The following is a 26,509-nucleotide window of genomic DNA, read 5'->3' as shown; positions in this document are numbered from 1 at the left end:
ACTTTTATTATTTAAAAATTAATTTATGACCTGCCAGTTGTGACATATATTATTACCGTTATTCAGAATTCCTTTCTGAAAGTATCTCGTTTTGCACACTTGAGTGTAACCACTACAGTGTAGGAATATTTTTTGAACCGAACTTTAAGTTTCAGGTTGAATGACTCACAATTCACTCTTTTGTGAAGCTGGTTTTTCTTTAGGATGCATCGAAGTAGAGCGTTTGTAATCCAAGGTTTTCTAGGAGTACTAAAATGATGAGTGATGTAATGTATACTCATGCATTCGTTCATGTATTGAGTAACTACACAAAGTCAAAAATAGCTGATGATTTCTCAGTGCTGGATTCATTTATTACGTCGGTCCAGTCTGTTGACTGTACCATATTATATATATATATATATATATATATATATATATAAATTTTTGGGAATCAAAACGTATGTTCTCTTTGTATTTCTTACCTTTATAATCATCCTTACCCCCAGTAAGAAATATAGAATAATGATCTGTTATACTGTGCTCAATGATTCTATTTGCATTATCTATAGCAAAATTGGTTAGTATGTGGTCAATTAATGTGTTAGATCTTGACAAGTCACATCTGGTAGGAGAGGTTATAAAAAATTCAGAGACATAGCCATGTAAACACCTGTGATAATCGGAACATGACTGATCGCTAGGGTCGATAATGTTTATGTTGATGTCTCCACAGATGATTATATTTTTGGTTTCATTTGTTAAAACATGCAACAACTTGTCGAACTGAGAACAGGACTCAGAGTATGAAGATGCGGGTCAACGATAAATGCACCCTAACACCGTGTTCGGGCCATCAACTGAGAAAACACACTTATCAAATTCTAACCATTCAGACTGACAGTGCATATTAGAAAACGCAAGGTCAGTGCAGCGTTTGTATGACAATGATGATTTAGTAATGATGGCCGATCCACCACCATCTGGTGTAGCACGACAGCAGTATTCTGCATTGTACCCTTATAGTGCATAGAAGTTCCTATCATCCGGCGACAACTAAGTCTCAGATAAAACGATTGAGAAATAGTGATTCATTTAAAAAAAGCGCACTGATACTATTGTAGTTTTTACATAGGCTGCAAATATTAAAATGTATCAGTGATAGTTTTCAATTTTTATCATTAAAGTATTTTTTCAGAGCTGATGATGATGATGAGTAGTTTTTAGTGGCGCAAGGGCCAATTGATGGCCAAGGAGCGCCATTTCAATTGACTACAGATATGAACAATGATATGGTGCGTGGCTGTAAAGGGGCCATAAAATTACTCGCTCTAACGCGGGTTAAAACATGAAAGTAATAAAATCATGACAGTGGCGTGACATATGTGTGGTGATAGCTGATGGCAAAATGTCATGATAATAAAACCATGATGAAGATGTAGTCACCGCAGCCACGACCACTCTATAGAGGTCGTGCTACGGATGACCACGAAATATCGGGTGAAAGCTTTGCACATCTTTTAAAAACGTAAAAAGTGTTCGCAGTTTAAAAAGCGGATCCCTACCGATGAGCATCCCAGGGTGTAGAGGGAGCTGCTGTCGGTAGGGCAGTAAAAAGTGCTTTTTTCTTAGAGCATCTAGCTCATTGCACTGGACGAGAATGTGGAGAACCGTAAGGGGCTCTTCGCATCTCTTACAATATCGTGGATCACCGGTAGACAGAAGAAATGAATGTGTAGAATGTGTGTGTCCTGTTCTAAGCCTTGTTAGTATTACTTTTGTGTGTCGTGATTTTGATAGTGGCGGCCAATAACCTAGTTGCGGCTTAATAGCATGGAGTTTATTATCTGTGTGTTTATCCCACATGCTCTGCCAATACCCCCTGAGCTTTCGTTTCATAAAAGGTTTTAAGTCAAGTGCAGGGACTGGTGTTGATACATTGGCAGTAGTGACATTGGCGCAAGCAGCCAGATTGTCGGCCAAAACGTTCCCTTGAATTTCAGGGCTTTGACCACGCTTAGGGAATCAGTGTATATTACCGCCTTTTGTAATTTTATCTGTTTAATGTGTTTTACGACTGCCAGTATTGCGTAAGCTTCTCCTGTGAAGATGCTTGCATTAGGATGAAGAACGCCGGCCTCGGAAAAGGATTGGCCTACCCCTGCATATGACACAGAAGTGTTTGACTTTGACGCATCAGTAAAGAACTCAGGGCATGTGTATTTATGTTGTAGTTCTAAAAAGTCTGTATGTATGTGTGCAAGTGGTGCGTGCTTTGTGACATCAACAAAAGAAACATCACAGTCTATAAGCTGCCACTGCCACGGTGGCAGATATGTTGCAGGAGCCATCAAACTGGGTTCAAGAAGAGGCACACCTGTTTCTTCGGCCAGGCTCCTTACACGCAGCACATAGGGCTGCCTAAACGAAGGACGGTTCTGTCCTTCGTTTAGGCAGCCCTAGCAGCAGCTGTTGACGCAAACGAAGGACAGAACAAGCCAGAACAAGACAAATCATTAATTGTGAAATGGGAAGGATGTTTCTTGTCTGCCTTCACCTTCAAAAAGTACAAAAAGGACAAGGAACATCTTTGTAGGTGGAGCGACCATTCATTCGAATCCACGTACAGGCTCTCCACAGGGCTGGTGCGGAAAGCACCCGTAGAGAGGCGAATGCCTAGATGGTGGACAGGGTCAAGAATTTTCAAGGCTGATGGTGTTGCCGACTGATAGATTATAGCACCGTAATCTAGGCGTGTGCGTACGAGGCTTTTATATAAGTTAATTAAACATTTCCTGTCACTACCCTATGTAGTGTGTGACAACACTTTCAAAATGTTCATTGTTTTTAAGTACCTGTCCCTTAAATACTTGATGTGTGGGATGAAGGTTAGCTTAGTGTCTAATATGAGACCAAGAAACTTGTGCTCGGTCTTCACTGACAGAGGTTGACCATGCAGGTCAATAACAGGATCAGGATGGAGGCCCCTCTTTCGGCTGAACAAGACACAAGTGCTCTTTTGCGCGTTGAGTATAAAACCATTCTCGTTTGCCCAGTGAGATACCTTATTCAACCCTAGTTGAACTTGACGTTGGCACATTGAGATGTTGCACAATTTGTAACCAATCTGCACATCATCGACATATATGCAGTAAAAAATATTTCGTGGGAGAGACAGGTGCAAGGAATTCATTTTAACTATGAAAAGTGTGCAGCTCAATACACCTCCTTGTGGCACTCCTGTTTCTTGGACAAATACTCGAGATAAGACACTGCCAACTTGGACACGGAATGTACGGTTCGACAGGTAGCTTTCGATAACTGTCAGCATTCTACCCCGCACACCTAAATGTGACAGGTCTCGCAATATGCCGAAGCGCCATGCAGTGTCATATGCCTTTTCCATATCGAGGAACACAGAAAGAAAAAATTGCTTATGAACAAGAGCGTCGCGAATTTGTGCTTCGATACGGACAAAGTAGTCAGTGGTGGACCGAGCCTCTCGAAACCCACACTGGTATGGGTCAAGTAGGCCACTAATTTCAAGGAAGTGCATCAGGCGCCTGTTAATCATTTTTTCAAAGACTTTGCAAATACAGCTGGTTAATGCTATTGGCCTGTAGCTGGAAACTGAGGCCGGGTCCTTGCCTTGTTTTAGGATTGGGATAATGATAGCTTCCTTCCAGGCTGAGGGTAGCTCGCCAGAAGACCATATCGCATTATACAGAGAGAGGAGAGCTTTCTGGGTTTCAGTGGGCAGGTGTTTTAACATTTCATATGCTACACGGTCCGGGCCTGGGGCAGATTTATTGCAGCAGGCAAGTGAGGCCTGCAGTTCAGCCAAACAGAAAGGTTCGTTGTATGCCTCATGTGTTGTGGGCTTGCGCTCTAATCTCTGTTTTTCTATTGCTGTTTTGTATCGTCGGAACACTTCACTATAGTGTGTTGAGCTGGAGACCTGTTCGAAGTGCGCTCCGAGAGTGTTTGCCTGGTCTTCCAAACTCTCCCCTTGTGTGTTCACTAGAGGAAGCGAATGTGCTCCTCGTCCTGCCACCTTAACAACCATGCTCCAGACTCTCGACTCATCTGATTATGAGTTAATGCCCGATACAAATTTGTTCCAACTTTCTCTTCTCGCCTTTCGGCGCGTCATCCTTGCTTGCGACTTGACGTTCTTAAAGTTTACAAGATTCTCGGCTGTGGGCGAGTCTCTAAGCAACCTCCATGCCTTATTTTGTTTTTTTCGAGCATCACGGCACTCATTATCCCACCATGGTACTCGTCGTTTGCTTGACGGTACACATGTTTGGGGAATACTTCAGCAGGCACGCACCGGAAGAAAAAAGGAGCTGTTCAATCAGGCGACCTCGAGCATCGCAGCGAGAGTCACCCCATAGATTGCTATGTGAATTGAAATCTCCCAGGAGAATATAAGGTTCTGGAAGTTAGTCTATGAGGGACTCGAATTCATGCTTTTCAAGACGGTGTTGTGGAGGTATGTAGAGAGAGCAGAGGGTGACGAGCTTATTCAATAGAACTGCTCGAACAGCCACCGCCTCAAGGGATGTTTGTAGTGTTAGGTGTGTGCATGCAATCCCTTGATTGACTATAATGGCAACACCACCGGATGGCACAATGGCATCATTCCGGTCTTTCCGAAAAATAACGTAGTGACGTAAAAAGTTGGTGTGTTTCGGTTTCAGGTGTGTCTCTTGTACGCACAGCACCTTAGGTGTATGTTTGTGTAAAAGTTCCTGGATATCGTCGAGGTTTCTCAACAGTCCTCTGACGTTCCACTGTAGTATTTGTGTCATTTTAATTTAGTGTGGTGCTGTGCATACAGAGGTGTTGCGTTAGTTTACAGGGCCTTTTGAGGGCCCTGTGATTCGAGGTTTTTCTTTTTTGGTGCGCTCCAAGGAGTTGCGCCTATCCTTCGGCATCTGAGGCACCGGAGGAGTGGGACTTGTATCTATCACCTCTTGTGAGGTGGTGGATGGTGCCTGCTGGGCAGGTACATTCACTGAACTTTCGGACCTGACTGCACCTGCAGTGGTCCGAAAGTTCAGTTCAGTCCGAGGTTCAGCAGACACTAGGGTCTGCCGGCCCTGTTTGTCAGGTGGCGGAGCAGTACAGGCTGCTCCAGCCGGGGGCGCTGGCAGCCCGACCGCGGCCACACACTGTGTGACATTGGCGGGTGCTGAGGCATGTGGCGCGGGGCCCCGGCGCGTCACATCTGCAAAGGAGGGATAAAATGGGTTGTGTATTGCGAAGCGTTGGCGCGCTTCTTGGAATGCGAGATTAAATTTAACCTTAAGTTCTACTATTTGTTTCTCTTTTTTCCATGAGAGGCATGATCGTGAATAGGCAGCGTGGTCTCCTTCACAGTTCGAACAATGAGTTGTTTCTGAGGTGCAGTTGTCTGATATGTGTTGAATGGATGCGCACTTTGCGCAAGTGGCATGCCCTCTGCAACTCTGCGATCCATGACCGAAACGTTGGCACTTGAAAACATCGACGAGGGTTGGGAATGTATGGTCTTACACGAAGCTTACAATAGCCGGTTTCGATTGATTCTGGTAGGTCACTTGTTTCGAAGGTAATTATTAGGTGTTTTGTAGGGGTCAGTTTGTTGTTGCGTCTTATTGTTATTCGTTGGACTTTGACCACGTTCTGGTCCTGCCAGCCTTCGAGCAGCTCACTTTCAGAAAGCTCAGTAAGATCATCATCAGAAATTACGCCACGGACAGTGTTCATGGACTTGTGTGGGCCCACCGAAACAGGGGTTTCACCAAAGGCTACAAGCTTAGCCAGCTTTTCATACTGAGCTTTGTCACGAACCTCCAGAAGAAGATCGCCACTTCCCATCTTTGTTACTTTGTAACCTGGGCCTATTGCTTCTGTGAGAGTTTTGGAAACAAGGAAAGGTGAAATAGCTCGGACCGTCTTCTTTTCGTTTTGACTGTGGATTACATGGTACTTTGGGAATGTCGGCTTTGGTGTGTTAGGCAGGAAAGTATCTTCGGTGCGCCACCTTTTTAGGGAGCGATCAGGAAGGGGGGGAAAAGATTTTGCCATAAAATACAATAAAGTTCGGCGGCGATGGTGGCCAGCCACCACCGAGCCCAACAAGGGGACGCTACAAGGTTGACTATTGAACACTTGGAGACGCCAGCCATGCATCGCCGCTATAACCGAATATAACTACCCAAGGTTGGGTAACTACACAGGGTTAACCCTCGCCGCCAGGAAATTCTGAAGTAAACTGAAAAGAGGAGATGACAGGACAGATAAAAAGTGAGAGATAAAGACGAAGATGTAGGAAGAAAGAGATAGGAAAAGGCGACTGCCGATTTCTCCTGGGTGGGTCAGCCCAGGGGTGCCGTCTACGTGAAGCCGGGGCCAAAGGGGTGTGTTACCTCTGTTTTTTCAGAGCTTCACAAGAAAACATTCTTGTGCAGATTCAAAGTGCACAGCCGCAAGTAGTAACACTAGTGGACTATAAAAAAACAGCAAGGTCAGCCACACAGGAGGTACGATAGACGTGGCTGTCATCTGTCTTTCAGGCCTTAATCTCACAGTGGTCAGCAGAGATATTTCCAGCCTTTTGCCTTATTCAGTTTAAGTGCCTGCGAAACCAGCTGTTTCTTTTCTTGTGTGAGATGATAATTTGCATATAAGGGTATATGATAGCTTTGGAACATTAAACCCCATATATCAATCAATGATGAGCCCTTTCATCCAGCAACGCTGAGAATTGTATGCAATGCTAGTAGCCTTTCTGGCGACTTGTGCATGCTGTCGTTCTGCTTTTGCAGGGGTTCCTGTAACTACAGTCAAACCTCAATATATCGAACACGGATATATCGAATTATTGCCTATATCGAACGGTTCCTATATCATGCGGGAAATCGCATGCATTATTGATTTTTTATTTCGAACAAGGTTTGACATATAATGGATATATCAAACTCAGCCACCCCAAACCGCCCGCGCTCCATTGACAGGCGGCGAGCTTTCCCGCAACTCTCGAAAGTAGCGGTAGTGCAGCGGGCGTTTACGAATGCTGCACACATCGATGGCACCGAGAGTGCCACTTTAACGTAGGCCTGTCGCGCACCACAGCGCGCGACAGGCCTAACTCCGAACGGCGGAGCTCACAACGGCGGAGCTCACGGATGTGGAGATTGTCGCCGAAGCTACTGCTGAGCAGCCAAATGAAGACTGGTGGTGAAGACTGGTGGAAGACGAGGTGGATCCCGCAAGCGCTGATGGTGCCCCGCTCCCGACATCAGCTGAGGTCGTAGCTGCCTTGGCCATTTTGCGCCGCCACTGCGGCGCGATTGAAGACACCGGCCTATCACTTATGGATCGCCTGGACTATATTGAGGACCCAGTCGTCAAACAAGCCATGGCTAACAAAAAGCAGGCCATTCTTTTTCAATATTTTAAACCAACACAATAAATACCGTACTATGTTTGAATCTTGAAGTGAGTATTTACTGCACCACGCTTGAACGGTTCGTTGATTGTTTTAAGCAAGCTGTTGAGGTATTTTTTTTCGTGATTTTTTTATATAGAATTCTGGATATATCGAACTATTTCGCGACCGCCGTGCCGTTCGATATATTGAGGTTCGACTGTATGCTTAACCTCATTTATTCTGAGATTTACAACTATTTTTGAAAATAACAAGCCGTTACAATGAGACGATGTAGCTTTATACAGCTTCTCTGTATTTGTACCGCGTTGCGTGCGCCTGCACCCAAGGTTCTTGCGCCTGGGTCATGGATGGCTTGTCTTGTCGTCATTACTCTCTCGACACGCGTGCCAAACCAAGTCACCAAAAACGTCACTGCGCATATGTATGGTCGTGCCGACTAGCAGTAGATATTATTTATGAGAAAAATTGTAAATATAAAAGCCACGTTGCTACAAAATCTTATCAACCCGGAAACTGTGTGCATGGTTTTCTGCATGGCAGAAAAGTTGCAAAACACGCTGACGAGCATAGGATGATTACGTAATGCGAAGATAGTGCCAGTTTAATGCGTACTACTAATGCAGGCCTATACAGTCAAACCTCGATATATCGAACACGGATATATCGAATTATTGCCTATATCGAACGGTTCCTATATCACGCGGGAAATCGCATGCATTATTGATTTTTTATTTCGAACAAAGTTTGACATATATAATGGATATATTGAACTCAGCCACCCCAAACCGCCCGCGCTCCATTGACAGGCGGCGAGCTTTCCCGCAACTCTCGAAAGTAGCGGTAGAGCGGCGGGCGTTTACGAATGCTGCACACATCGATGGCCCCGAGAGCACCACTTTAACGTAGCGGCGTATGCGCGCCGCCGCCTTGCGGTAGAGGTTCTTAAATGAGGAAAGAGAAGAGAAAAGCGCGGAGCTGTTATCGGCTGTCAATACGAAGGCACCGACACGGCTTCGCGCGGGGGAAGGGGGAGTTGGAGGTAAAGATTGAGAAGGAAAGTATAGGAGGGAAAGTACGCAGACGACTGTCTCGGACGCGGCCCGCACTGCCGCCGGGAAAAGGAAAGCAGTCAGGCGAGCCGGCATGGGCGCGCCATGTGCGCGCTTTACCCCCGGACTCACGCCGCAGCCTTGCAGCTTACAGTCGTTGCAATCTCTATGGTGTCAACGGCACACTGCGCACTTGTTGCAAGCTCCTCCCCCGTAGCTTCAGCAGGCATCGGTCGTTGTGCTCGCAGTGTTCGTGCGTTGGGAGTTAGGCTTGTCGCACGTTGTGGTGCGTGACAGGCCTAACTCCGAACGGCGGAGCTCACAGATGTGGAGATTGTTGCTGAAGCTACTGCTGAGCAGCCAAATGAAGACTCTGCCGAGGTGAATCCCGCAAGCGCTGATGGTGCCCCGCTCTCGACATCAGCTGAGGTTGTAGCTGCCTTGGCCCTTGTGCGCCGCCACTGCGGCGCGATTGAAGGCACAGGCCTATCACTTATGGATCGCCTGGACTATATTGAGGACGCAGTTGTCAAACACGCCATGGCCAACAAAAAGCAGGCTACTCTTTTTCAATATTTTAAACCAACACAATAAATACTTTGTTTGAATCTTTAAGTGAGTAATTACTGCACCACGCTTGAACGGTTCGTTGGTTGTTTTCAGCAAGCTGTTGACGCATTTTTTTCGTAATTTTTTATAACGAATTCTGGATATATTGAACTATTTCGGGATCGCCGCGCCGTACGATATATCGAGGTTCGACTGTACCTACATTTTTATAGAGAATGATCTTTTACTATAAATAAGCAAACAATACTGTAATACTAAAAAGGCTTTTTTCGCGATTTTCAATGAAGAAATGAAAATATAACTCCACTTCTCATGTGAAAAACAGGGTTGGTTTGAGTCACTATGAAGGACAATGTTCCCATCCATGCAGTCATCTCATTTCATGGTCTGGGCAGTTGTCGGTCACTTTAAGAGCTGAACGCGATAGCAATATCCTACCTAGTGCAAAACCAAAAAACGGTAGGAAGATGAAAAAATCCGCAAACAGGGGTTGTTAGAGCCGACATTTCGACAAGCGGACTTCTAGTCTGAGGAAGTTCTTCTAGCCTTGAGGCAGAAAAGTACACCTGTGGAAACAACGGCTGTTTACGGATTTTTATGTCGTACTTCAGCCACATAGTACGTGCGCTTTGTATGATGTTACTTGGGGAGTTTAAATTGTAGATTACTACAATGTACTCGATAAAGTCCAAAGTGGCTTGTGTCCGGGAAGCTTTCGCATATGGCAGCATTACGTGTAATGGTTCTGCAGAGAGCTTAAGGTCACCACCTTCAAAAACGCATTTCTCGAAAAAAAAATTTTTTTTGAAATTATGTGGCTTTCTTGAGTTGCTCGAAAGTTATCCCCTTTTTTTCAACCCCTGATGAATGCAAGCGAAACCAAAACTGAATGTTTGTTTCCACAACACCTATTATCTCGTCATAGATATCTCTCATATACATATTATGTAATGCTAAGTTATCTAAGTACATTTTAAAGCTTGCAGAATATCACGTTTCCATTTTATTTTAAAATTTTTCTTAATTAGAACATTCCACTAGTCAAATTGCTCACATTTTCATTCAGCTGTCAGTGTTGTTTTCTATGCCATTTCAAGTTCTTGGCTTTAGTTCAGGCTCTTTAGGGAAAAAGTTGTGATATTTCATGAAACATGGCGAAGTATAGGACAAAAAAGAAGCATAAACACAGGTGAGCAATTTAATATGCCAAGCGTGGACGCAATGTGGAGCACAAGGATGAGAGTCGCCTATAGACACAAGACGAGCTAGAAAAAAAATACGTTTTTTTGTCTCACTCAAAAAAAAAGCTTGTACAACTTCAAAGGAGGTCCCAAGCTATAAGCCTAGTGGAGTTCGGGCGTATTGAATGTTTCTTTGTTACATGACATTTGGTTCGAAGTTTTAAAGCCAATTTTCTCAAAACATGATTTTTTCACATCTTAGTGTTACCCGAACAATGATAGCTCTACTTTCAAGAAATATTTTGACATAAAATTTTGCATGCTGTTTCTTTATAGGTGGAGAGCTGTGCATTCAAGCAGAATTACTGATAACAAGCAGTAACTTTTTGTAATATGACAAACTGCGTGCTAAACGAACTTGCCAAATATCAACTTTTTCGCTCTTTTTATGATAATGCACCTAGGCATCTAAGTATGATGGTCGTGGAGATTAGATGCACAGGGTGTTGTCCGTTCTACATGGCTGCCAACTTGAGTCGCACCATGCTTATTTTGGCCTTTTTTCAAATATTTGTTAGCTACTTCATCATCTTAATCTTAAAAATTTCAAAGCACTACAAGCCAAAACCATAGTTGTAACTTTTGGACTAAAGCTGTTAAACAAGAAGGAAAACGTTTCGGCACAAAGTTTATAGTGCGCATTTAATTCGTCTGCGAAATTGGGAAATGGGCGAACAATAGCGAGACGCACGCGCCCCCACCTTCAAACATTTTTTTGGTGCACTGGGATCAGCTTTTGAAAATAAAATTTTCGTTTCTGTGCACATCAAATATACCCACATAACATACAAAAGAAACAAAACAAAGTATCATCTCAACACGCATGTTCAATCTCTCGTAGAATCACCCATCGGGTGATCTTGCTGTCGCACCTTAAGAAAATTGATAGAGAAAAATCAGTTGTCGGTCCCTTTAAGTTCTTGCACTTTGAGAACCTGTTTTATGAAAGCTACAAACTGCTTCATGTTACCTCACACAAATCCCATAAGATTCAGGAGGCAATGACATACTGGTACCCTCAAAGCAAGGTGTCCTGTTGTAAAAGCTTTTCAGTCTATGCAGCATTTGTCGACATCAACTTTCACATTAGCTTCATAAATTTTGCTTTCACCAAGTGATCACTAGAGGCTGTATTTATAGGCACTAAAAACCAGGTTTTAGGAGCTAAAAATAGGTGGTCAAAAGACTGTTTTAGGCCCCAAATTCGTAAATATAGGCACAATCAACTTTGAAAAAATTTTAATTTTCAAAGAATCATGTGTAGGATCTGTGTATAGGACACGAAAGCAAACAGGAATGTTTTAGTTTATGATGCTAAAAAGGCACCTAAGGTTTAGCATTTACCAACAATTTTTTTCCTGCAGGGTTTTCAGCCATGAATTGTGAGCAGCGCAAACAGACAAGGAACTAGAAGAGAACTGATTCGGACAGAGCGCTACTTTCAATTGATGTTTTATTTTCGCACAATCTGATAAATATAATATCGAGCGAGCAGAAATAACTAAGCAAAAAGAATGTTTTGTGGATTAACATCATTCCACCGAGCAGTTGTGCAATGCATTATCACAACATAGCAAAAAGTTTCGTGTCACTGTGTCAAATAGAGGTAGTGAAGCTTTTTGAGAAAGTGATACTGAAAGTTGGCTAATGCACATGTCTGATAATCTTGCAAATTTCATACACCTCCATGATCTCCCTTGTCATTTTGCTAAGTGCCTTAAATAAGATTGCCGTTTTCTCAAACAAGGGCTTGCATCCACAATCTTAGCAATGAATGCACAAATGACCTGAGATTGCTTTCGTGACATTATAAAGATGCTCTTTCAATCTATGATTAATACATCAGCCGATCTGACCAACAAAAGTTCTTGTACAGGAAAGCGGAATAGCATAAACAATGTTGCGAGCGCTGTTTACAAAAAGTGTTCTACGGTTTACGAGACAAGCATTTACACTGTTACATTTTAAATTAACATGTCGACATAACTTTTGTAGACATTCTGGAGTGGAAAAGATCACATCCACACCTTACTTTCAGGGGACTCTGAGAATGTGCAAAACGCCATGCATGTATGGCATGATGACCACTTTTTTTGCTGTACCACCACTACTGCCTTTAGACGGATCTTGTAGCCTTCTGCTCAAGCCCTCTGCCACCGAGCTCAGTACACATACTGGGTAACCTGACTCTGCTAAGCGCTTGGCTTGGTTCAGAGAGCTAACTTCCACCTGGTGATTACAGGACTTCATATGGGAGTTATTAAAACAGGATTGTACAATGGCGCATTTAACTAGCTTTGAACGAGCAGAGGAAAACGGCAGGACGGGTTTATTGCCTCTTGGCTTGTAACTCCAGCAAACTTTCTGTGATGAAAAGTAGAGTCTTAAGTCTAAAAATCTAATGAAATTGCCCTAGAGCACTTCATGCATCAACACCAATAGGGACAGGGCTTCTGTGAATGTGATTATGATTTTTGAGACCTCACAGTCAAAACCCTATGATTCATTGTTTAAAACAATGAAGAAATCATCCACAAGAAATCTTTTATTAAGAAATCATAAACACCAACCTTCAGTATCACTTTCTCAACAAGAGCTTCATTACCTTAACTTGACTCAGTGACAAGAAACTTTTTGCTATGTTGTGATAATGCATTGTACACGTGCTCCGTTCACCAATGTGAATCCACAAAACATTCTTTTTGCTGATGTTATTTCTGCTCGCTCAGTATATACTTATTGGTTCATGTAAAAGTAAAAGATCAGTTGAAAGTAGCACTCTGTCCGAGTCAGTTTTCTTCTACATCAGTGTCTGTTCACGCTTACTCACAATTCATGGATGCAAACCAACTAGCCCATCAGCATGATTTAGCAGGGTTTGCAGAGTCAAATAACAATTTACGTCAGTGTGAAAGCTCAATGTATGACAACATCTAAAACGATAATATTATCAACAGTGCCCTACTTACCAAGAAATTAAGGTAAATGCACAAGAACACAAGCGCCGCAGTAGGACATTTTCAAAATGATGCCGATGACATCACACGGACCGCCTACAATTAATCACTAGTAATCGATCTATCTGCACTAAATAAAGAACCTTCCGTGCATCAAGAGATGCAATGAAATGCTGCTTGTTCGTTTCTGTTTGATTCGTGAAAAAAAGAACGGCCGGACGTTACTATGGGGAATGGCGCGAGTGGTTCAAAAATTCTATTTTCACGTGGTTACACAGGACAGGTGGTGCCATCTAGCGAGGCGCAGTTGAAGCAAAGCGTCTGCAATCTCGAAGCTGATGGCGGGAAATCGATCAATGACCGTTGTTGCTGGTGTGGCTCCCGCTGCTTTCGGTCTGCTGCTACTAGCGCAGTAAAGCCGGGCAACGTTGTGCACCGCAACAGTGACGTGAGACGGTCCGGTCGGTCCGCTTCTTGAGGCGGGTAATTTGAAGTACGCTAACCTGATGCGGAGCAGTAAAACATGATTTCATTTCAAAATAGGCCTTTCCTTGGCACGAAAGCAACACTACGAGGTTTCTGAACCACCATTTCAACAATCAATGTCGACATAATAGTTGGCTTTAGTGTCCCTTTAAAGCAGTCAGTTCCAGCAGTGCGACACTATGTATCGTGGTAAGGACACATTATCCATGCCAGTCTCTCCAAACATGCACGCATAGAGAGATCCATCCCACAGAAACAGGCAGTAGAATACAGAGAACACTGAAACGACACAACGTCGCTTACGTGCTCAACCTAGCTTGGGTGTTCCATGCGAATGTAACCTTGCATGCTCATGACTGGTTGATGCGTCTGCGTTGTCTGATCTTCCGGCTCAGAGTTGCTCAGATACCGAAAAGGACAAGGAATAAATCTGGCTTGCGAAGGCTAGTGGCAACGGTTTTAAGCTCACCTCCTCTCATCATGCTTTCGCAGTTTGAAATGAACCAATGAGAAAACTCTAGTGGTACAAAGCTTTTCATTGGACACACAACAACTTCCACCTCAAAGTAAAATTTCTCATGTGAGTTAGTGAAGCGCAGTTTAAGAAGTAAATGACAAACAAAACAAAAACTGCAAGGATAGAATATATATTTTTTTTCATCTACACTCTACTTTCCCTTTATGACACTTCACAGTTTTGCATTCGTTCATCGTGCTGCGGCTAGACAGAAGCACCTCTTGTTCCCTATGCGAGCGAGCAGACACCACAAGATGCTGAGCAGACGATGCGACGTGGACGAATACATGTGTAGAGGCTGAACGGCTTTCCTATTGCTAAGAGGCCTAATAGCCTTGACAGTGCTAAAAAAAACTGATGAGATTCCATTTTGACTGGTAATATGATTACCGATCTCCAACTGTACCTCCAAAGCAAAATTTGAGACTATATAGCACCGATTTTGAAAAAAGGGATTTGTATGCACTTATAGAAATTTCATGATTTGACGCTTCTTAATTAGGTTCTTCGTTTCCTGGGAAAGCTTGCCAGTGTCCTGTCTAACTACCCTGCTTCCAACTTCCACTGCACACTCCGTAATGATACTCGTTAGATTATCATTCATTGTATCTACGCTAAGGTTCGTTTCCTCACTAAGAGCCGAGTACCTGTTCTGCAGCGACACTCTGAATTCCTGTACTTTCCCTCTCAGTGCTAGCTGATTGATTGGCTTCTTGCGTATCAGTTTCTGTCGTTCCTTCTTCAAGTCTAGGCGAATTCGAGACCGTACTATTCTATGGTCACTGCATCGTACCTTGCCAATCACTTCCACATCCTGCACGATTCCAGGTTGTGCACTCATTATAAAGTCTATTTCGTTCTTATTTTCGCCATTAGGGCTCCTCCATGTCCACTTGCGGTTTTCTCGTTTTCGGTAGAAGGTATTCAAAATCCGTAAATTATTGCGTTCTGCGAATTCTACTAGTAGCTCTCCTCTGGCGTTTCTAGTACCGATGCCATAATCTCCTACTGCCTGGTCTCCAGCCTGCTTCTTCCCTACCTTTGCATTAAAGTCGCCCATCACTATAGTATACTGTGTTTTTACCTTACTCATTGCCGATTCCACGTCTTCATAGAAGCTTTCAACTGAAGCGTCATCATGGCTGGATGTAGGCGCGTAAGCCTGTACTACCTTCATCTTGTATCTTTTATTCAGTTTAATTACGATACCTACCACCCTTTCATTAATGCTATAGTATTCCTCTATGTTGCCAGCTATATTTCTGTGAATTAGGAACCCCACTCCCAGTTCTCTTCTGTCTGCCAAGCCCCTGTAGCAAAGGACGTGCCCATTCTGTAGCACCGTATAGGCCTCATCTGTCCTCCTAACCTCACTGAGCCCTATTATATCCCATTTAACACCCTCTAGCTCCTCGAATAGTACAGCTAGACTTCCCTCACTAGATAAGGTTCTAGCATTAAACGTTGCCAAGTTCAGGTTCCAATGGCGGCCTGTCCGGATCCAGAGATTCTTAGCACCCTCTGCTGCGTTGCAGATCTGACCGCCGCCATGGTCAGTTGCTTCGCAGCTGCTGGGAACTGAGGGCCGTGAGTTATTTGACGTAAGCATGTGGGAGGTAGTGGCCAGATACTGCACCAGGGTGGCCAATCCTTCTCTGGTGAGGGAGTGCGTTCTCGGCGGTGTTTGCCGGTGAGGCCGCACCCCAGGCCTCTTAATGCAGTTCCATCAACACGCGGATTTTTTTTTTTTTTTTTAATCCGGTTGGGAACTGCGCGGTACCGCGATTTAAACCACGGACCTCTTGCATGCGATTATATATATATATATATATATATATATATATATATATATATATATATATATATATATATATATATATATATATATATATATATGTGTGAATGACAGCAACGGAGGCAATAAACCAGCCAAGACTGTCTATATACATAGTTGCTATTGAAATAAAAAAAAGGCAAAGCTGAACGTTGTCAGGGACCACACTATGTGCGCACAATGAAACCATGTACGCGCGCACGGCGCCGAAAACGAAGAGCGAACGACAAGGACACAGATACGGTGGAAAACTAATCAGTAAGCGCCCTCCATATGCAGCGCGGCCCCATGTATGTGACGCTAACTAAAAGCGTGGCACTGCCAACGCGAAAAAGTAGTTTTTTTATGTTAATTTGGAAGGGGGGGGGGGGCACAACTGCACATGCGAGCGCGGTCGCGAGAACGGCGACAAAGCCAGCTCGGGGGGGGGGGGGGGGGGTGCAGGCCTGCCTGCCCGCCGGACGCGGCCCACGTGCCCACCACCACCGTTTCACGCATCGGCGGCGGCAGGGCAGTCGCGGAAGATGCATGCTCGTACCAAAATGCCGAAATGCGGAGCGAAAATACTAGAATGTCAGAAGGAAAAATTCGTTATATCAAGGTGTTACTTTGTTACATAGAGGTCGCAGATACATGTGCTTTTATGGAGCGACGGCGGGGAATAAAAAACTTCGTTATATCGAGGAATTCGTTATATGGAAGTTTGTTATAAGCAGGCTTAACTGTATTTGGTCAGTGCTCGTATCGAGTGAGGTGTTTTTTTTTTCCTCTCTCTTGGATGGAATCAGAAAGTTGCTGTAAGATGCAGAGTCAGGATAAAATTGCGTAGTATAATATTTTATATGAGAATTTCGCCAGGACCAAACCAACTTGTCATAAAATACAGGTCATCACCAAAATGGGAAACGTATAATCGAAGTTCCACGGTAATACTTCGTGGTCAGTATGCAGTAACAATGTGCACTGGGATATCTTGAAAGGCCAGTAAACAACCCCGAGGTCCAAAAATTGTTATAAAGAAAAGTATGTGCTTTTTTGCTTTGTGAACATTGCTTTGTGTCCCACAAAAATTTTGGGAATACAGTGTAGACCACTTATAATGTAACCACTTATAGTGCAGAACAGCTTACAATGCTGTCTTTTTCTACTCCTGTTTACCCTCCCATAGAACCCCATGTATACATATACTGCTTCTTGTACAGTCCCCCAAGATAAAAGACCGGTTAATAAAGTGATTGCCGGAAATTGTTTGTAGCAAATGCGGTAGCGAGCGCGCTTCTGAAAGGAGGCGCGCTGGGTGCGCTGCTGGAGAGCGAACGACGAGGTCGTCACGGAGGAGGAAGGGACACTGAGTGAACGAACGAAGGATGAAAAGAAAAAAAGAAAATGAAAAAAAAAAAAAAAAACCTGTGGGACACTGCATGCGCTCGACGAGTAAGGGAGGAGGACAGTTGTCTCAATTACCGATAAGCCTTTGCACCGGCGCCGATGCGGCTACAGCGTGCTACGTCGCTAGCGTGGCACGTGCGATCCCATCCTTTCACATTTCCTGCCGGGAAAGACGTCGTTATCGAGCTTGCAAAAATTATCGCGTTTGCTTTTTTGTCCGTAAAATGAAAGCCTTTTATAATTTTATGATGCGAGCTTTCAAGACGATAGTTAGAGCGCGAGAATTAAGAAGCGTCAAATCATGAAAGTGTCAAGTACAACAGACAAAATAGAACTGGCAGAGCTTTCGAAGTTGATTAATAGACGTAAGGTATGCAATGTAAGAAGGTATAACATGGAGAGAATTGAACACGCTCTGAAAAACGGAGGAAGTGTCAAAGCATTGAAGAGGAAACTTGGGATAGGCAAAAGTCGGATGTATGCACTAAGGGACAAAGAAGGCAAAATAACTACCAATATGGATAGGATAGTTAAAATAGCAGAGGAGTTTTACAGAGATCTGTACAGTAGCCGTGACAACCACGGCCTTAATACTATAAGAACTAGCAGTAACCCAGATTACACCCCACCAGTAATGATAGAAGAAGTCAGGAAAGCTTTGGAGAGCATGCAAAGGGGCAAAGCTGCTGGTGAGGATCAGGTAACATCAGATCTGCTGAAAGATGGAGGACAGATTGTGTTAGAAAAACTAGCCACCCTGTTTACGAGGTGTCTCCTGACGGGAAGAGTACCAGAGTCTTGGAAGAACGCTAACATCATCTTAATACATAAGAAAGGAGATGACAAGGACTTGAAGAATTACAGGCCGATCAGCTTGCTCTCTGTAGTATACAAGCTATTTACAAAGGTAATTGCTAACAGAGTAAAGAAAACATTAGAATTCAATCAACCAAAGGAACAAGCAGGATTTCGAACAGGCTACTCAACAATTGACCACATTCATACTATCAATCAGGTAATAGAGAAATGCTCAGAGTATAACCAACCCCTATACATAGCCTTCATAGATTACGAGAAAGCGTTTGATTCAGTAGAAATATCAGCCGTCATGCAAACACTGCGGAATCAGGGCGTAGATGAAGTATATATAAACATTCTGGAAGAAATCTACAGGGGATCAACTGCTACCATAGTGCTTCATAAAGAAAGCAACAGAATACCAATCAAGAAGGGTGTAAGGCAGGGGGACACAATTTCCCCAATGCTATTTACCGCGTGCTTACAGGAGGTTTTCAGAAGCCTAGAATGGGAACAGTTAGGGATAAGAGTCAATGGAGAATACCTTAGTAACCTGCGCTTCGCCGATGACATTGCATTGCTGAGTAACTCGGGGGACGAATTGCAACTCATGATTACGGAGCTAGACAAGGAGAGCAGAAAGGTGGGTCTTAAAATTAATCTGCAGAAAACGAAAGTAATGTACAACAACCTCGGCAAGGAGCAGCGCTTCGAGATAGGTAATAGTGCACTTGAAGTTGTAAAAGACTATGTCTACTTAGGGCAGGTAATAACCGCAGAGCCGAACCACGAGACTGAAGTAACTAGAAGAATAAGAATGGGGTGGAGCACATTTGGCAAGCACTCTCAAATTATGACAGGTAGTTTGCCACTATCCCTCAAGAGGAAGGTATATAACAGCTGTATCTTGCCGGTACTTAGCTACGGAGCAGAAACCTGGAGACTTACAAAGAGGGTTCAGCTTAAATTGAGGACGACGCAGCGAGCAATGGAAAGAAAAATGGTAGGTGTAACCTTAAAAGACAAGAAGAGAGCAGAGTGGATTAGGGAACAAACGGGGGTTAAGGATATCATAGCTGAAATCAAGAAGAAGAAATGGACATGGGCAGGGCATGTAGCGCGTAGACAGGATAACCGCTGGTCATTAAGGGTAACTGACTGGATTCCCAGAGAAGGGAAGCGGGTTAGGGGGAGACAGAAGGTTAGGTGGGCAGATGAGATTAAGAAGTTTGCGGGTATAAATTGGCAGCAGCAAGCACAGGACCGGGTTAACTGGCGGAACATGGGAGAGGCCTTTGTCCTGCAGTGGACGTAGTCAGGCTGATGATGATGATGATAGAAATTTAGGCACAAAGGTCAAAAATAGCCAGTTATAGGCACTATAAAACATTATAAAAGCTTTTGTTAACCTCCAATTCATGCTCACATAAGTAGCACGGTAGAAACGCAAGAAACAAAAACATTTGCCTATAATCTCCTTTCTAGTGATCACTGTAAGTTACAAAGACAATGAATTTTTATGGCAGTGAATTTTTCCACGAGCGCGAGACAATAGGAAGAAACCTGTGGAAGAGTACAATTGACATCAGATAGTCTAGTAAAGTAGTTAAGCTAATACACGATAAATTTAAAATCTAAAATGATCTCTGAGTGGGATGGCAGTCCAAAAATTGGAGTTTTTGTTCAGCACAAGAATGCTAGAGATGAACAGTGACCAGCTGCCATCAAAAAGCCCTTCCTTTGTCTCTAGTTTAATGTTTGTAGAGCTGTGAATAAAACTGATGTACTGTAAAGTGCTATTCCCTCATAAAAACCTCAAATCGTCAACTAGATGTGGTTTCAGAGTGATATATCAGACTCTGAAATGAAATAACCTCAGTTCTCTCTTCAACTACACAACGAGTGAATGTAGTACCTTCTTGAGAACAGTTGCAGAAGCAGGGCATGAATTCTCTGATCCATCGTCTTCATCTTCAAACAGGAAGATCCCTCTAGAGGACGGCTGGCTGAAAAATAGTGCATTCAAAAATAGATATCAATAGCATATACGAAGCGTTGAGGAAAAAAAAAAGCACGCTGTCATAGTGTTCAACTTTTGATAACCTTAGCTGGAAGTGATTACATATACATATGATGATGACCAAATCATTGCCCATGGCTTTCCTAAAGTGGTCATTATCAGTCTCTACAAATCAACCAAATGAAATTTAGCTCTCAATTGCATAAGAAGATAGACACTGAGCTAACACACTGCTCCCCTAACCTACAAAACCGGTGCTTCAATTAATTTGCATGCATGCTTGCTTCTACAGTTGCTGATTAATTCTGCTTCATTGACTTCTTTGGGACGGCCCCATCTGAGCATCGATCATATATGACTGATGGCTTTCCATGTGCTGCCGTGTTTGAAATTTTGTAGTTTTTTACATGTATTGCAATATAGCACAGTTTCATCACTAGACTTTCACTTTTGCCATAGTTTGCCATTTTTCCAAAAAAAGCAGTGATACGCGAGAGAGATTTGGTGGTGGTGGTGACAGTGAACATAACAGATCACGACGTTGGGCACTTGTCGAACTGTGCAAAGGAACGACATGAGTTGCAAGATTCCGTTGCTTCAATGGCAGATTTTAAATTTTTTGATGAGTCAAGCAGCGAAGAGGCCAAAGATGACTGGCACCTCAGTTTTTATTTCAAACAGCGATTCGGGCGAGAATTAACCTGGGACTTGGAACTCGTAGGCAAGTGTACATTCACATTTTCTTCTCTTGCCAGTTCCCAAACAGGCTTGCTGTTTGTTCACATTGTTTAATTTCTGTTTTATAGTCTCAACAAGCTTCTGGAGAAGAGCTCATCAATCAGCTCCTCCATCTTGACAACGCCAGAATAGCTGGCACCGCCCCACCTCTTCCAACTCTATCCGCAAGGCATGCGCTCCACAGGCCAGAAAGTGTTGACATTCACAAGAATTGCTAACTCTGCCACGAGCAGAAAAAATGTGAACTAAAAACAAACACTTTCTACAATACATAAAAATACATGTGTTTTACTACTGCCCGGAATTGTTTCATTGAGTGTCATAAGTGCCATTGGGTATAAGTAATCGACACACTGAAAAAATTCACAGACGATTACAACACTGCTTAATGCGAATTCGGAGCGTAGCTTCGTGTTGGGGCAAGGCCAACTGTGCTTTAAGTTATGGCTTTCCACAAGCTATCAAGCTATCAACTACACCATAACTTTTGTGAATTAGAACAGCACCCACTACACATCTGCTAAGTATTGAAATGTACAAGAGCAACTCAGGTGAACATAATCCAACAAAATTTTATCTTCATAGTTCTCCTTCGCTCGACTAACTCTCATGCTCCAGTCACTTCTTCGGCATGATCCACTACATTCGCAAGCCCCACTCCCTGGGAGGCTTAGCCAGAAGATGAAGAGGCGTGAATGCAGAAATCGCGCGGCCCGTGAAGTTTCAATTGGCTTGCATGGGCCTGAAAAATGCTGTTTCGGCTGTTGGTGCCCAGTTTGGGAATAACTTCAGAGCGGTCCTGGCATCTGTGATTGTGGTCTGCTAAGCCATCGATTTGCGTCCTTTTGGGCCAACTTTAGACAAGCCCTTGTTGAACGAGTGCCCGTTGCTGCCTGGACACTACTTGGTGAAGCGAAGAAAACTTCGAGGTTTGGCACCAGCCAGCAAGCCATCATCGGATGCATGCACATACTGACAGTCACCGCACTCGGCAAACAGGCAAGCATACGTCACCATTCTGGAATACATCTAGGGGCGGCATCTTTGTCACCCATAAGAGAAACCACGCAGCTGGCTTGTACACCTCAGAGCGGTCCTGGCATCCATGACTCTGGTCTGCTAAACCGTCAATTCGATTTGCATCATTTCAGGTAAGCAAATACGCATCAACCATAATTGGTGATTTCTCATATTTCATAGCTGCAGGACTGCTCTGAAAAACCTATTTGTTCACTGTCTTTCTTGTGCAATCATGTCAAGTGCAACAGATCCTTTGTCTGACTTTGGAAAGTCCTAGGCGGACAAGCCCTTGGCAGCATCAAGGAAGTTATAAAAAGAAGAAAAATTAGGGAACCCTAAAACTTCGCCTTTAGAAGATGAGCACGATAGCGACATCCTGTTTCTAGTGTGCACTTCAAACACTTAGTGCATGAAACCTTTTCGAATTTGCTATGCACCCACTATGTGGCCTCAAGAGAATAGGCGCAGTAGTGTGTGTGCCTTTTGTAATGGGGTACCGGCTTTCAACCATAGAGCCATTCTGATAATTACACATTCCGACACTTGTTGGCAATGGGCAGTTGTACCACACATTATTACTGCAATATGTCATGTTGCATTGTGAACCACGTACACAGGATGCGTGTGTTTGTGAAGCATGGAAGCTACATTCACTTCATTTCCAAGCAGAGGAAGTTCTTTTCACTGTTTTAACAAGCAGAGGTGTGGTCGTGTGGTAGAACATCCGCTTGCCACGCAAAGGATTCGGGTTCGATCCTCACATGGACCCAAACAACCCTGGTTTGGTTCCATAATGATGATGATGATTTGTGGGGTTTAACGTCCCAAAACCACCATATGATTATGAGAGACGCCATAGTGGAGGGCTCCGGAAATTTCAACCACCTGGGTTTCTTTAACGAACACCCAAATCTGAGTACACGGGCCTACAAGATTTCCGCCTCCATCGGAATTGCAGCCGCCACAGCCGGGATTTGATCCCGCGACCTTCAGATCAGCAGCCGAATACCTTAGCCACTAGACCACTGTGGCGGGGCCTGGTTCGGTTCCAGCTCTGCTCCAAAATTTTTTTTATAATTTATTTATTATATTTGCATCATTCTCGATTTTTCAGTCATGCATAAGATAATGATTTTTCACTCACAACCAATGATTCTGACGCTAACACCGACGCCAGAATTTTCGCGAAACAAGCTCTTTGACATGATAGCGTTAAAAGTATTCATGGAAATGACTACATAGTTTGTGAAGGCTATATCTGACCTTACTACAAGAATTAAGAATCAGGAGCCATCCATCAATGCTGTGAAGGCCGAATTGATAGATTGATTGATTTGTGGGGTTTAATGTCCCAAAACCACCATATGATTATGAGAGACGCCGTAGTGGAGGGCTCAGGAAATTTTGACCACCTGGGGTTCTTTAACGTGCACCCAAATCTGAGCACACGGGCCTACAACATTTCTGCCTGCCGAATTGATAGCTGTAACAAAGTCAATGGGACACATAAATGACTGAAGATTTTAGAAACCAAATGAAAAGCATGCGCTCGAAACTTACGGAGGTGAAACAAGCAGCTTAAAGTATGAAAAAGGAAACTCAAGCCTTAATAAGGAATCGAAAGAAACTAGGGCAAAACTAATTGAGCTCAAACAGTACAGTTGAAGGGAAAATATTGAACTGAAGGGAATCCCACAGACACCTAATGAGGACATATCTTCAACTGTCAACAACATTGCGTTGTCATTGAGTCTAAGGCTCGATGAGAATGCACCTGGATTTTGTTCATCATGTGCCGAGGCGTGGGAGTGGCCCACTAAACGTGGTGAAGTTTTCATCTACATTGACACAAGATAGAGTCTAGGGAAGAGCCAAAAAACACAGACTGCACAGGTCGACCCTTAGTATGGAAGAAAACGAGCCGGTGTTCGTAAACAAACACCTGTATCCAGAGAACAAGGTTCTGCTTGGGAAGGCAATACCGTTACAACGAGAAAAAACTGGAAGTTCATGTAGGTGGCTGCCAGCAAGATCTTAATGCATGAAAGTGAAAATTCGCGCGTGTTTCAGGTGACATGTGAGGCGCACCTTGGCTGTGTGGTTTAAGTGGTACACGTGTGTTCATACCCAGCGCACATACCCAGTTCATACACAATGTCTCACCTAAATCAACCAGACAACTACACTAGCAAAGGCATGTCGATATTTCATAGAAACATTCGCAGCATAAGAAAAAACCTTAATCAGCTCGTCGCATATATTTCCCAGCATCCACAACGCTTTGACGTAATCGCTGTCACTATAACTTGGCTAAAAAGAAATGAAAACATTGTAATTCCTGATGACATAATGCTATTGCAGCCACGCGACTCATTTTCGAGGGGGTGATGTTGCTCTTTTTGTTAAAAAAAGAGCATTCGTATAGAATTCTACCTTCACTATCGTGTAGTACACGTGCCATCGAGTCACTTTACGTCAGAGTGTGATCTTCACTTACAGTGGTTGTAGTTTATTGTCCCCCAAATACGTGTCTTCCCTCCTTTCTTGAAACACTTGAAATGATTCTCAGTGACCTAACAAACAACGTCAAACAACTACTGTTATTGTTAGTGATATGAACATTGATACCTGTAGTTCAGTGGACGACTACATGTACTTACTAAAATGGTATCGATTTTGCAACCTCATTACTACACCAACTCGAATAACAGCAATGTCTGCTACAATGATTAACCATGCGCTGACGAACTCCAGAAAAAAAGTATCAGTGACTGAGTGTATGACCACAGCCGCTGGATGAAAGAGCGCACGGCATGGCCTGCCGCAACGAGCAGCTTTTTATGGGAGAGTGCGTGTCAGCCGTAGTTGCAGTTGCGGTCGCTGCAGCGGAACGGCGCGGGGACGGGAGGGTTGGAAAAAAGGGTGGTGGCGGCTCCCTCGGGCACCAGCCGCAGCATATTAGCTGGTGGTTGTCAAAACAGTGACCCACTCAGTTATTCAAATCGGTGTTTTTTTTTAATCTCATTTATTGCAATGATGAAAGAAAAATCCACAATGCATGTAGCAAAATTAAATGGCACTGAATGTGTGACAAGGTGGTTGTTCTGTATATGAAGATGCAATGCATCCTTTCTTAAATTAACGTATTTCAATTTCCGTGGCAATTATTCATCACCAACGCGTTTTTTCATCCAGAATGATTTGACAACTTATTTTTTTGGATACTTGACAACAGATGTTCATAGTTTTTATATGCTCAAAGTGCATGCAAAAAACATAATTTAAATCTTTTTTATGTTATCCAGTACACAGTAATAAAAGTAATTCAGTTTAAAATGCTGGATAAAAGTGGTTTCAACAAACATGGTGACGGCCTCTTCCAGGGGCTTCGAAAGTATATCTGAAGTGAGGGGGCAATGTTTGTGGGCAGGAATATATATATATATATATATAATATATATATATATATATATATATATATATATATATATATATATATATATATATATATATATATATATATATAGGCATTAATACATATCTGTTTTTCCTTTTTGCTAAAGTGAGAAAAAGGGGGGTTGGAGGAGGTCGTAGTAGCTGCTAGTGGGGGGCATCATGCACCCCTGGTTTCTAAGCTATGGGGACGATGGCCCCCACTGACCCTCCGGTTCCGGAGCCCCTGCGCTCCTCGTAAATTTATTCAAGAGGCTGCAAAAGTATACATAATTAAAGTGGCATTCAAATTTCTTTATAGTTCCTACTAGGAAGAATATATATATATATATATATAAATATATATATATATTGTGAGTGAAGTCACCGTCAATTGGACGTGTCATCATCATTTGTAAAATTTCCTCATCTGTATATATCATCATCAACGTGTGCCAGCTCGAGCTCGTCTCGAATAAAGCTCTTCCTCATAAGTGGTGGACGGTGCTTCTCAATCCCCAAGTCCTCTCGCACGTTACCACTGGAGCTCCACTCGGGTCGTCGTCTACTACCACCTGCCATGGCAGTGCAAGACAATCCTGGTCCATCCAACACCACCAGCTCAGTGCAGCCCCCGCCGTCGACCCTGGCCATCCACAGCCACCAGCGTGATCCGCCAGTATTCTCAGGTCTCAAAGGAGTGACATTGAAGAATGGCTGCACACCTACGACCTCGTCAGCGAGTTGTACAGGTGGGATACTCTACACAAATTATGTACGGTCCCTTTCTACTTAACTGATGTTGCCAAAGCCTGGTTTTGGAACCACCTCCAAGATCTTCCCGACTGGGACACGTTCGCACGGCATCTCCATCAGATTTTTGGTTCCCCCAGTGTTCGTGCTGAAGCAGCAACAAAGAAGCTTGCAGAACGCATGCAACTGGTGGGTGAATCATACACCTCGTACATTGAGGATGTTCTTGCCTTGTGCAAGCGTGTAAACTCATCTATGCCTCAAAGCAACCAAATACGCCATATT

At 43.5% G+C, this 26,509-nt stretch overlaps 1 protein-coding gene across 11 annotated transcripts in view; it reads right to left on the bottom strand.

Annotated features, from left to right (window-relative positions):
* LOC119175608 (uncharacterized) overlaps window positions 1-26,509 on the bottom strand; it is a 497,980-nt gene that overhangs the window by 276,221 nt on the left and 195,250 nt on the right. For 10 of the 11 annotated variants that reach the window (XM_075881653.1, XM_075881644.1, XM_075881647.1 and 7 more), the window contains one exon: window positions 20,177-20,263. In XM_075881653.1, coding sequence (XP_075737768.1) covers window positions 20,177-20,263 — 87 coding nt within the window. Of the gene's footprint in view, window positions 1-20,176; window positions 20,268-26,509 lie in introns of all 11 variants that reach the window. The other variant, XM_075881646.1, reaches the window with a different exon arrangement.

The sequence above is a fragment of the Rhipicephalus microplus genome, chromosome X (genome assembly GCF_043290135.1).
Source record: "Rhipicephalus microplus isolate Deutch F79 chromosome X, USDA_Rmic, whole genome shotgun sequence".
NCBI lineage: Eukaryota > Metazoa > Arthropoda > Arachnida > Ixodida > Ixodidae > Rhipicephalus > Rhipicephalus microplus.
The sequence above is the reverse complement of the archived record's forward strand: the minus strand, read 5'-3'. Positions and strand labels throughout refer to the sequence as shown.